Genomic DNA, 14,103 nt, shown 5'->3' on the forward strand with positions numbered 1-14,103 from the left:
GATCTCGGCTCACCGCAACCTCCGCCTCCTGGGTTCAGGCAATTCTCCTGCCTCAGCCTCGTGAGTAGCTGGGATTACAGGCACGCACCACCATGCCCAGCTAATTTTTTGTATTTTTAGTAGAGATGGGGTTTCACCATGTTGACCAGGATGGTCTCGATCTCTTGACCTCGTGATCCACCTGCCTCAGCCTCCCAAAGTGCTGAGATTACAGGCATGAGCCACCGCGCCCGGCCCCCCTTATCTTATCTTAAGCTACAACCTGTTTCTCTTCTTTATTTCCTTATAAGGCCCCCCAAAATATATTAAATGTCTCAACTTTCTTACCTTCTGTCTATCCATTTGTGGTTAAATATTTTCTAAGTTTTATAAAAAATGCACATAGTTTATAGAATCAAATAGAGTTATTTTTGTTATGAAAAGCTGCAGTGACCCAAACCTTATCCACCTTCTGCTGACATTTCTTATATTTTCCAGGTGCAGCCAATTTCAACAAGTTACATTAATTATAGTAGTATTAATTCCTTATGTCCAAGTAATATGCTTATATTTAAAACTTTTTGATTTCTCCATTTTAAGTTTTACATATAGGTTCCCACTGTGGAAAATGGGGATTTACCTCTTTCATATACACCATCACTATTACCATTTCCTGTTCTACCTCCTAACTGTATTTTCCACATGCTTCCATCCTCCCAAAATACTTATATAGGAATTTTCATTTGACTGAATACTCACAGTTTACCTTATTATGAATATGTAGACACTTCATGGATGGATAACCATGTAGTATATTATGATTAATTTTCATTTTCTGGATATTAAAAAAAAATCCCAGAGTTATTAATAACCTTGTTTTTCATTGTGTTTATTTGTCTATGTATTTATCACTAGATTATCTCAAAAATCTCCCCCAGTTATGCAAATCTTCTTACTATGTTCAAATATATCAGTTTGTCTTCTTAAAGAGGTAGGTATCTCTTGCATCCTTATGATCTACAATCTGGATTGGTGATTTCTAGACCTGCTGGATGGCTGTTGCTATGGTTTGAATGTTTTTCCCTTTCAAAACTCATGTTGAAACTTAATCCCCAATGTAACAGTAGTAAGAGGTAGGTCCTTTAAGAGGTGATTGGAACATGAGGGATCTGCTGTTATGAATGGTATATTATTTCATTTTCACACTGCTGATAAAGATATACCTGAGACTGGGAAATTTACAAAAGAAGGATGTTTAATGGACTCACAGTTTCACATGGCTGGGGAAGCCTCACAGTCATGGCAGAAGATGAAAGGCATATCTCACATGGCAGCAGACAAGTGAAGAGAGAAAACTTGTATAGGGAAACTCCCCTTTATAAAGCCATCAGATCTCATGAGACTTATTCAGTATCACAAGAATAGCACTGGAAAGACCTGCCCCACGTTTCAATTATCTTCCACCAGATCCCTCCCAGAACATGTGGGAATTATGGGAGCCACAATTCAAGATGAAATTTGAGTGGGGACACAGCCAAACCTTATCAAATGGATGGATTAATAGGTTAATGGATTAAAGGGTTATCATGTGAGTGGGTTTGTTGTCACAAGAGTAGAGTGAGTGTTATAAAAGCCAATTTGGCATGGAGTTCCTGCCTCAGGACTCAGCACAGACTCCCACCAGCAGAAAGGCCCTGAAAGAAGTAAATTTCTTTTTTTATGAATTACCAAATCTTAAGTCTTCAGTCATAGCAACAGAAAACAGACTAAGACAGCTGTTCTCCTAGGATCTCTCATCATCATCATCCTAAGAATTCTTTTCTTCATTCTCCTGTGCAAATAATGAATTTCCCAAATTCCCTGCCTTCCTTTATTGTTGGTTTATTCTCTCATTTTGGCCAAGGAACTTATTCTAACAGCTTTATAAGTATAGCCACAAAGAAGATAAAATTATTGGGATCTTATATGTCTTAAAATGCCTGTACAGTACATGAATATTTATTTGATAGATTGGTTATATGAATTCTAGATTTCATTTCATGCTCAGAATTTGGAAACTACTATTTCATTGTCTTCGAGCTTCCAGAATTGCTGGTTGAGAAGACAATATCATCAATCCTTTGATAACACCTGTATATTTTTTTCCTCTTTGGAAACTTGTAGGATCTTCTTTTTGTTCCCAGAGTTCTCCACCAAAATGAAAGCAAAGGAATTTTAAAAAAGATAACCAGGGACAAAGAGAAATAGGGAAGGAGAAAATAGCAACAAAATTTAGAAGATGTAAATCAGAGAAATAAGTGGCAACTGATTCTGTAGCACTAAGAAGGTTGAATCTAAGGTGGCAGTTGGGAAAGCCCAAAACAAACAAATAAACAAAAACAACTCTGATTTACACTGTATAACCTTAAGTACTCAGGAATTGACTGTACTCAGAACTCTGAAAATGAGGTTGAAAGTGGGGCTAAGAAAGAAGAACTGCTTAAAAGGCTATTTAAGAAACAGGGACTTCCAGGAAGATGGGGTAGGCATCCTTTCCCCCCGACTCCTCCCATTAAGTACAACTAAAATCCCTGGATTACATCTATAAAACAAGTATACAGCTCTGAGAAGTGGAGAGAAGGCAGATTGGCTAGGGAGCCAGATTGGCTAGGGACCTCATGACCCAGGGAACAATAAGGTAGTAAGTTTTCTGGGCTTTTCTTTTTTTTTTTTTTGAGACAGAGTTTTGCTCTTGTCACCTAGGCTGGAGTGCAATCATGCGATCTTGGCTCACTACAACCTCTGCCTCCTGGGTTCAAGTGATTTTTCTGCTTCAATCTTTCAATTAGGTGGGATTACAGGTACCCACCACCTAGCCTAGCTAATTTTTGTATTTTTAGTAGAGATGGGGTTTCACCATGTTGGCCAGGCTGGTCTCGAACTCTTGACCTCAGGTGATCCACCCACTTCAGCCTCCCAAAGTGCTGAGATTACAGGTATAAGCCACTGTGCCCAGCCACCTGGCCTTTTCTTTACACCATATATTCTAGATGGGGCACTAGAAGAGCTAACAACCTGGAAACATCAACATGTGTAGAAGAGTAACAACAAAACAATAGAATGAAGACAGGAAAATTATTTTACTTGAAGATAGAAAAATAGAAATTATCAAATCATAACACCATAAAGAAAATAGACTTAAAAAGACAGACCTTCAGGGACATGCTGAACTATAACAAAAGACCTCACATTCATGTCTTCAGAGTTCCAGAAAGAGAGAAGAAAGAGGGGGGGGCTGAAAAATATTCAAAGAATTGCAAAAAATTTACCAAATTTGGCAGAGGATATAAGCCTACAAATTTAAGAAGCCAACTTGAGAAGCGTGGTTAAGGGTGGGAGTACCCCCATTGGGAAGATGGGAATTACATGAAAATTTACTGATACTGAATGTTGGGATCCTCTATCTTCTACCTCCCAACTCTGTTTCCAGAACACAGGCAGCTAAGGCACATCCCTCCAGGAATGTGATTTGAAAGATTTTTGTATGATCATATGTAAAAAAAAAAAAAAAAAAGACCTAATGATACTGACTAACAACAGAAAGAGCCTGGGCAGATCAACCAGTGAAGAAGAGATGAGGAGGAGAGGAAAGGAAGGGAGAAGAGAGAGTGGGGTAGAGGTTGGTGCCAAGAACAGAAGAAAGCAAATTGTCAAATTGTGAAAGTTTCTCAGACCCAAAGGACATAAATTTCTAGACTGAAAGGGCCCACTTCGTGTCCAGCACATAGTGAAATTTGGGAATACTGGGGCCAAAGAGAAGGTTCAATAATATTCCAGAGAGAAAAAAAGATAGGTTTATATAAAGAATCAAGAGGCAGAATGGCATCATACATCAGACTTTTCTTTTTTTAGACATAGTCTTGCTGTATTACCCAGGCCGGAGTGCAGTGGTGCAATCTTGGCTTACTGCAGCCTTTGCTTCCCAGCCTCCAGCAATTCTTGTGCCTCAGCATCCCGAGTAGCTGGGACCACAGGCATGTGCCACCACATCCGGCTAATTTTTGCATTTTTAGTAGAGATGGATTTCACTATGTTTGCCAGGCTGGTCTGGAACTCCTGGCCTCAAGAGATCTTCCCGCCTCAGCCTCCTAAAGTGCTGGGATTACAGGTATAAGCCACCATACCCAGCCCAGACTTTTCAGTAGTAATTCCTAGTTTTAAAAGCTATGAAAATATATTTTCAAAAATTTTAGGGAAAGTGATATTCTATTGTACAATTTTATACCTAGTAACACTACAAGTTAAGAGTAGAAAAAGACATTTTCAAGTATGTGAGGTCTTAAAAGTTATGTGCAATGTACCCTTTCTTAGGAAGTTAATGGATGTCATCTACAGTCAAAGGAGTAAATCAAGAAGTACGAAGACATCAGATTTAAAATGCAGAGAAACCACAACATACAAGAAAACCAAAGGGAATTCCTGAGATAATGGCAAAGTGATAACAGTTATGTACATAGCAGGCCTGTGGAGCCAATTCAGATTAGAACTGGTCAGAAAACTCTGAAAGAGTACTTTAAATAAAATGAAGCCAGTATTTTATTTCAAACACAATCTATTGGCTTTGAATATATTGAAAGGAGATTTTTACAACTTAAGGAATTTGTGGCTAAATTAATGAAAGCCACATAGAAAATGAGCAAATGAAAAGCAATACATATATTGACTGCTGGGAAAACAACATTTTTTGCAGAAAAGAAAAACCAGCTTATATTATATGGCTCACCTGTGAATCACATTTTTCAAACCTATTAAGGTAAAAGCTGAATACTTAAGATATAACCATATTGGTGAATGAAAGGCCAGGAGAGGGTGGTTGTATATGACGAAAATGAGGAAAAATGAAAGAGACAACTAAATTCTTATCTTTCAGAGTTGGAAGTCAATATCCAATGCCAAAAACTGAAAAAAAAAGTTTAAATAGCAATATAAGCATATTATTTAAAGATAAAGATATAAATGTCAAAAAATAATCAGCTAAAAGAGTTAAAAATGGTTGCCTCTGAGGAGCGAGAATTAGAGGGTAACAGAAGACTGTCAAGGAATTCCTTCCTTCCTTCCTTCCTTCCTTCCTTCCTTCCTTCCTTCCTTCCTTCCTTCCTTCCTTCCTTCCTCCCCTACCATCCCCTCTCCTTTCTTTCCTTTCTTTCTTGCTCTGTTGCCCAGGCTGCAGTGCAGTGGTGCAATCTTGGCTCACTGCAACCTCCACCTCCCAGGTTCAAGCAATTCTCCTGCCTCAGCCTCCCAAGTAGCTGTGATTACAGGCACACACCACCACATCTGGCCAATTTTTGTATTTTTTAGTAGAGATAGGGTTTCACCGTGTTGGCCAGGCTGGTCTCGAACTTCTGACCTCAGGTGATCCACCCACCTCGGCCTCCCAAAGTGCTGGGATTACAGGTGTGAGCCACCATGCCCAGCGTGAATTCTATTTTTCATAACAAACCTGGTACAGCTATTTGATTCTAAACTGTATGCATGTATAATACTGTACCCAAAAAAATCAAAACTAGGCCAGGCCAGGTACAGTGGCTCACACCTGTAATCCCAGAACTTTAGGAGGCTGAGGCAGGAGAATCGCTTGAACTGGGAGGTGGAGATTGCAGTGAGCTGAGTTTGTGCCACTGCATTCCAGCCGTGGCAACAGAGTGAGACCCTGTCTCCAAAAAAAAAAAAAAAAAAAACCTAGGCCAGGCATGTTGGCTTATGCCTGTAATCCTAGCACTTTAAGAGGCTGAGGCAGCAGGATCACTGGAGGCCAGGAATTCAAGACCAGCCTGGGCAACATGGTGAGACCCTGTCTCTACAAAAAAAAAAAAAAAAAAAAATTGAGCATGGTGGCACATGTAGTCCTAGCTAATTGGGAGGCTGAGAGGAGAGGATTGCTTGAGCCCAGGAGTTCGAGGCTGCAGTGAACTATGGTTGTGCCACTGCACATTAGCCTAGGCAACAGAGTGAAACCCTGTTTCTTAAAAAAAGAGAGAGAACTAAAATATTAAAATACAAGGCTCAGTATCATATTTCATAATGATTCTTTGGAAATATATTTTTGTCCTGTTACAAATATGGATTGTTGATCATTTATTATCTTTGGACACCCAGTTTTAAATTGTTATTCCATTTTCCTAGTTTTCTTCAGTCCCATAACTGCTTTTAAGAACAGAATTTATTTTAAATTAATTATAAACTTTGTATTTCAAAGTTTAATGATTTGAAGATATTTCCTGTATTTAAATAATTATTGTTTTATTATTAATGGTGTTACACTGGGTGATACTTAAAATATGGTTTTTTGACATAACTCTGCCAAAAAATGGAGAATTTCATTGGCTATGTACTTAAAATTTTCAGAATTGATTTTGGAAGTGTTTGCGTTAATACTAATTTTGTGCCAACATTTTTTTTTTTTTTTTTTTTTGAGACGGAGTCTCGCTCTATCGCCAGGCTGGCGTGCAGTGGCACGATCTTGGCTCACTGCAACCCCTGCCCCCTGGGTTCAAGCGATTCTCCTGCCTCAGCCTCCTGAGTAGCTGGTATTACAGGTGCACATCACCACACCCAGCTAATTTTTGTGTTTTTAGTAAAGATGGAGTTTCACCATGTTGGCCAGGATGGTCTCAATCTCCTGACCTCATGATCCACCTGCCTTGGCCCCCCAAAGTGCTGGGATTACAGGCGTGAGCCACTGTGCCCGGCATGGGCCAACATTTAAAAATTTGTGTTAATATGTAATATAATTTATTAAAAATTTAAAAAACTATCAACTTTGGTTCTCACACACTGATTTTCAGACAAGTGCAGGGAAGTATCACCATACTATGGTGAAATAAGAAGAGTAAACACAATATAGCATGTTGTTCATGAAGCTCAATCAACTTGAGAAATTTACTCTTTATGTCCTTTCTGCTTTTTTGTTTTGTAATGTTTGAATAGTCATTCTTTTACCAATGATGCCAATGATGTAATACAGATAGCAGGGCTTTTTTTTTTTAAAAAACATGCTTTTATGGCAAAATTTGTCCAAGAATTTTTTTATAATATTAGCTGGGCACAGTGGCATGTGCCTGTAGTCCCAGGTCCTCAGGCAGCTGAGGTAAGAGGAGACTTGAGCCCAGGAATTTGAGGATGAGTGTGCAATGATTACACCTGTGAATAGCCACTGTACACTAGCCTGAGCAACACAGTAAGACCCTGGCTTAAATATATATATATATAAAAACATATATACATACACTATTTTATGAAATCTCAAAGTCTGGCAACTCAATCTTAGAAATAAATAATGTAGGAGATACAGAATTCCTTCCATGAAACTGAAAAAATGTGTTTAAAAAGTAACGTTTGAAAAACTATCGATAGTATATTTAATATTGATCTATAATTGTTGTAACCGAGCGAGTCATGGAAGAAGCGTCACACTCTGAGTTCAAATTGCAAGTCCTTTATTAGCCAGTGACTGAGAGTCAGCTCATGCTCAAAATCTCTCTCTTATCAGTAAACTCCTGTGGTTTACTGATATTTATAACTGTATCTCTTATGATATTTATCTTAGGTAACTTGTGAACCATACCAAGACTCATCATCTCGTTTCAAAGTTACTGTTTCTGTCGCTGAGCCCCTTTCTTCTAACATTGCAAATATTCCAAGAGATTTGGTTGACGAGATTTTGGAGGAACTGGAACACAGTGTGCCTCTTTTGGAAGTGTATCCTGTTGAGGGACAAGATACTGATATACATGATATTGCTTTGGCCTTGGAAGTTGTCAGGTATTAGGGCCTTTACTTTTGAAAGTTAAATTATCATATTCAAAAGTTGATGTGAAAGTTTTGTTCATATAATCACTTTATAAGTATTTACTGATTTAATTTTTACTCACTACTACTGGATTAAATTTGTCAATTTTAAATTAATATATTGTATTTGTAACTTTTAGTAAAAACATTTCCTTACAGAAACATATATGGATAATGAAAAGTTTGCAATTTTTTGATCTTGCATTTTACAAAAATCAAATTTGAAAGAATTCTTGAAATAAGTAACATTAACTTGTATTCATATTTAACCGTATTAAATACATTAGCGTTTCTCACATTTAAGAGCATTACAAATACTACATATCATCATTCACATTATGATTACTTCTTATAAGTTGATGTAATTTGAGGGAAGCTATCCACAAACAAAATACAGAATATGTTTTTCTAATGTTTTCCTCCCATACAAATTTGATAGTATTGTACATATTATTTATTTGTTGAGCAAGTAGTAGCCAAAATCTATGAAATTTAGAAACTGAATTTTACAGTCTCACTTCCAGAAACATTATCTCATTTATAGTAACCTAAAATAAAATGCAAATCAACTAATTTTGAAAGTTTTACCTTTTATTTTAGTTCACTCAAAGGTCATTTTAAAATATTTTTCTTAAGAATAAAAATTGAGGTAGAGAATTCTGACATCAGAATATCTTTTTAGCTCTAAATCAGTAGTGTCTGTTTTTGATTACTTTCATCTTACTTTGGTTTATTGTAGGTTTTTTTATGACTTTCTTTGGAGAGACTGGGATGATGAAGAAAGTTGTGAGAATTATGCTGCACTTATTGAAGAAAGAATTAATTTGTAAGTATAGTTTAGAAACTTATACCACACATTAAAAAAAATAAACGTTATAATTACATTGATACTTTTCAGGTGGTGTGATATGCAGGATGGAACAATACCTGGTCCTATTGCACAACGTTTTAAAAAAACTTTGGAGAAATATAAAAACAAACGTGTCGAGCTCATTGAGTATCAAAGCAATATTAAAGAAGATCCATCTGCAGCAGAGGCTGTTGAATGCTGGAAAAAATACTATGAGATAGCCATGCTCTGTGGATTATTGAAAATGTGGGAAGATTTACGCCTCCGGTAATAATTTGCTCTATTTTAAATAGAAGCAGAAGTTTACAGGGCTATTACTTTATCATAGCACTTAATTGTGGTATATGTTCTGATTAAAGTGAAGTATAAAATTAGATGTCTAATTTATGAAGTAAGCACAAGGTAAAACTATCAGTATTGGGAAATTATGTTTATATTAACTGAATTCACTGAAATCATTTTTTTTCACCAAAAGAATTCATTAATCCAGTTCTTTCCTTATCTTTCATTTTAACTCTTTTGATTTTGGCTAAAGCATAAGAAAGGAAGAGGTAGACCTCTTCTATATAGAATATGTGAAGTAAATAAGCTGACTGGATTATAGCTAAAAAGTAGCAAGACATAGACAGAGTCTGTCTACAGAACAGGTTTTAAAAGAAGCACAAAGACAGGCCATATAAGTATATATATTGAGGCCATATAAGTATATATATAGTTATATAGTTATAGTTATAACTTTGTGCTTCTTTTAAAACCTGTTCTGTAGACAGACTCTGTCTATGTCTTGCTGCTTTTTATATATTTCTACTGAATACAGTAGATATATAGTATATATATCCACTATATATATATAATATATCTACTATAAATATATATACCAGGTTATACTATATATATACTATATATATATAGTATAGTATATAGGTTATAGTATATGTATAGTATAACCTGGTATATATATTCCTACTGTATATATATAGTATATATATGCTATATATATATATATACTAAATATATATAAATATATACATTATATATAGTGTGTGTGTGTGTGTGTGTGTATATATACACACACACACTAAAGCCACATCATCTTTGCATAAAGCAATAAAAGTGCTTCAGAGCATGCAAAAGATTATACCTAGGATCATTGGCAAAAGATTATACTAAAGAGATTACTGGTAAATCTATATCTACTGGAAAAAGAGTGTCCCTTTTGGCTGACAGTAATGATAAAAAGCTGACAATTATACTGACATTTTTATTCTGACTTTCTGTTGGAAACATTTAAATGATAGAGACAGGAAACAGGAAACACAAAAGCAGGAAGAAGAGAAAGAACTAATTAGAAGTGCTGAATAGCAAACAATATAAAAACAACTAGGAGAGAAGCTGGAATAGTTCTGCTGGGAGGCCAGTAGGCAACTATTTTATGGAGATCACATCCTTTGAAACAAAATAATATTGCTTATAACAGAATATCATTAAATTGGGTAAAAGCAAAAAGAAAAGAAAAATGAAACAAAATAATGTGTTAATTGAGCATAGTATCTAAAATTAGGCATATTCGAAAATATTCTTTTGCCTTACTATCACAGACATAACCCATCTTTGTGTGAGTCTACAACTCAATGGATTATGAAAGTACAATCAGAAAATTTTTCTACTGTATTGGAAGGTTAAAGTGGCTGAGGCAATGGTTATAGTAGGTTGCTTGCAGATTTCCAGGTACGGTTCATTAAAATGAAAATATTTTAGAGTTTTAAGGGTTTAAACACGCAGTTATCTGAAAGAGCTGAATCATTACGTTGCTCTCAAGTTGCTTATTGCTCTCAAGACACTTATAATTAATGAAAACTATTTCTCAAAGATGCTTAGTACCAAGTTTTTATTTACTGAATAAGGACAGGGTCAGTCTTTTTCATGTTAATTTAATTACAACTAAATCTTTTCAACTATAGAGTTCATGGACCTTTCTTTCCAAGAATTCTGAGGCGTAGGAAAGGAAAAAGAGAATTTGGAAAGACTATAACACATATTGTAGTGAAAGTGATGACTACTGAAATGGTAAGAAATAAACTGTATTCTTATTTGTTATTTAAGTATTAGCTGTGTGTAATCAGAAAAGAAGCTCCCTGAGGGTAGAGTCCTTGTCTAATCATTAATGCCTTATTTTCTCAACTACTCAGGCTCAGTTATTGCCGTATAATAGATACTAAATAAATAAATGGTGACAACTATTTACTGAGTACTAACCCTGTTGCCAGGTACTATGGTAATTGGTATGATGAAGATATGACATAAATGTGAGAAAGGCTGCATTTAGGGGACATAAAATGTTGATCCAGATCCACAGTCTTCCTTCTTCACACACTTGAAAATTTCAGGCATGGTGCAAATATGGTCACAAGTATATAGGCAGGTACAATTATGACACAGAATGATAAATGCTATGATAAGGGTATGACAGGGTACACATAGGATGGATACATATGACAGAATTAGGAGTCTGGAAATGCTGGATAGAAGAAATAACTCAGCCGAATAGCTGAATCCTGAAGGATGAATATAAATATATCCAACTCAAGAACAAACACATTTTCTAAGCCAACAAGTAAATATTTTCTTCTCACTTGACCTCTCAGTAGCATTTCAAAGCTCTCTCATTGAAATTATCTTTTTCCTTGTTTTATGTTAGTATACTTTCCTGGTTTTTATTCTCTCTAGTTACTTTTTTTTCTTATTCCTCTAACTGCTTGGTACTTGTCTTTTTTATGCTCTATATTATCCCAAAGGGATTTAGCTAATCTTCTCCCATAACTTCATTTGTATATGCAGGTACTTATCCAAAATGTATATTCATAGTCCAAACTTTTGTTCTAAGCCCCAAACCTTTATGTCCAACTGCCTATTGCTTATGACCACTTAATCATCTTACCAGTACATCAACTAATTGTCTGCAATTAATTTCATGATCTTATCCATTGACTAGCTTTTATTCTGGAGTTATCTGTTTCAATAAATGGTACCATCATCTACTTGGTTGCTAATAATAGTTTTCTAGAAGTTATCTTGTTCATATCCCTCATCACTCTCATACACACTCATTTTTCTTCTTCACTCTCCTCACATCCTGGGATAAGCTGTGTTGTTTCCTCTGCCTGCTGAGCTACTATTCATTCTTCAGGTCTTGATTTAAACATTTCCATAGGAAAAGACCTCCTCAACCTTTCATAATACATTAGACTGCTGTATACAATTATAGCACCCGGTGTTTTTCCTTATTGGCACTTTCCTTTATCATCACTACATTTAATACTTTTGTGGCTATCTATTGAATGTCTGTCTCTTTTACTAGTATATGAGCTTCTTGAGAGCAAAGAGTATTTACCACTCATCCTGTCACCTAGCATGATGCTTGGTACATGGTAGGTGTCCAACAATTTTTGGTGAATCAGTAAATTAGTATATGTGTGACAAGAGAGGATGGTACATATGAGGAACTGAAAGAAGGCCACCAAGGCTGGTAGTTAACATCTAAGAGAGTGATGAAAGATAAAGCTGGCTTATTAGACCATCTTGTTTGCTATTCTACTAATTTTTATTCTTTTTGATAAAATTTAATTTTCCTTTTAACTACTTATTGCAGTATACTATTTTTCCAATAATATAGAGCATATTATTGGATAAGCTCCAATATTGGAACATATTATTCAGTCATGTTAATTATTTTACCAACATCTTTATAAATACCTTTTAAAATATCTTTGTAAAAAGTAAGGTATAAATCTTGCTATTATCCTCAGCATTATTTTTTTTTTTATTTTACTCCCTTTTTTTCACTTTTAAATAGGCCCTGGCTTTATTCACTTTCTTATATGACAGAAATTTCTCTGAAGTTTTTTGTTCAGTGCTGTGCAATTCTGTTTTCATTTATGTAGTTATACCTGAACTTCAGAGGCCAGAATAATGAGAGGGAGACAACTCTGAGGAGACAGCATCATCAGCTTCCACTTTACTTAGACCTTTAATTTTAGATTTACTTTTGAGGTTCATGAAATATTATAGTTAGATTGTAGTATATCTGTGCATATAAGCTTTAACAATTTTCTTGTCTTTAAGGATTCTTGACTGAGAATTCTTGCTCTATACCCACCCCTTTTGCAGTTTATTTATGCCTGTCATCTTATGTTGGTGATCTTTACAAGCAGTGCAGTGGAAAGGCATGGACTTTGTAGTTAGAAACCCAATGTTCAAATACCCTATCTGAGACCACTTAATAAGTAATCTTCGGCAAAGTGCATAACCTCTCTAAGCCTCAATTTCCTTACTTGTAGAATGCTTTAAAAAGAGAGAGATAAAAATATACTGTGCTAGTTAAGAGCATGGGCTCTAAAGCCAAACTGCCTGGATTCTTGGTTTTGCCAATTACTAATTAGATGATTTTCAACTAATTATTTAAACCATATGTACTTTAGTTCCTCATGTGAGTAAAATTGGGATAATAATCCTATATTCCATATTTATAGAGTAGTTGTAAGGCTTACATCAGTTTATATTGGTAATATGCTTATATTGCCCAGCGCATAGTAAGTGCTCAATAAATGTTTACCACTTATTTCAGTTTCTGCATGAAAGTTAAACATTAGTCATTCTCCCAGATCTAGGAAAAACAGTGGTATCCCCATTGTGTATCACAGGCCTCTATCCTCTTGTTGATCACAGGCTGTTCCTTCTTTCTATCTGGAGATGGTATAGTGTGATGCTGGAGAACATAGACTTTAAGCTCATAAAAACCTGGATTTGATTCACAGTTTGCTTTTTCATATTTCTACCATGTAATAATAAATTACATGGTGTCTCTTATTTCCTCCTCTGTAAAAGAAAGTAATGAAGTCTGTCCCACAGTATTAGGCTTAAGTGAAATAATTTATATAAATCTTTTAGCAAAATGCCTAGTACATAAATAAATATCAATTGATACTATTATTACTATTTTGCAGTTCCTATCCCAATAATATAATCATCGTTTTTTGTTAGTTTCCCTGTAGTGCTACAAAAGGTGATAATCATGTCTGAAAATATACCAAGTATAAAGAAGAATTTAATCAGTTTTCTTTCATCTATACTACTGATTCTGTTGCCACCTGTCTCCTCAGAGACAGTGTGCTCTCAATCAGTCCTTCTTTTTTTGTATCTTTTTTCCTTTATTAAAAAAACTTAGCCGGGCGCGGTGGCTCAAGCCTGTAATCCCAGCACTTTGGGAGGCCGAGGCGGGTGGATCACGAGGTCAAGAGATCGAGACCATCCTGGTCAACATGGTGAAACCCCGTCTCTACTAAAAATACAAAACATTAGCTGGGCATGGTGGTGCGTGCCTGTAATCCCAGCTACTCAGGAGGTTGAGGCAGGAGAAATGCCTGAACCCAGGAGGCGGAGGTTGC

At 35.7% G+C, this 14,103-nt stretch overlaps 1 protein-coding gene across 1 annotated transcript in view; it reads left to right on the forward strand.

Annotated features, from left to right (window-relative positions):
• SHCBP1L (SHC binding and spindle associated 1 like) overlaps positions 1–14,103 on the forward strand; it is a 33,489-nt gene that overhangs the window by 6,232 nt on the left and 13,154 nt on the right. The window contains exons 3-6 of the mRNA XM_032291192.1: positions 7,568–7,782; positions 8,549–8,635; positions 8,708–8,926; positions 10,621–10,726. Of these exons, the coding sequence (XP_032147083.1) occupies positions 7,568–7,782; positions 8,549–8,635; positions 8,708–8,926; positions 10,621–10,726 (627 nt within the window). The remainder of the gene's footprint in view (positions 1–7,567; positions 7,783–8,548; positions 8,636–8,707; positions 8,927–10,620; positions 10,727–14,103) is intronic.

Source organism: Sapajus apella, unplaced genomic scaffold, assembly GCF_009761245.1.
Source record: "Sapajus apella isolate SASKATOON/1434 unplaced genomic scaffold, GSC_monkey_1.0 scaffold25, whole genome shotgun sequence".
Classification (NCBI taxonomy): domain Eukaryota; kingdom Metazoa; phylum Chordata; class Mammalia; order Primates; family Cebidae; genus Sapajus; species Sapajus apella.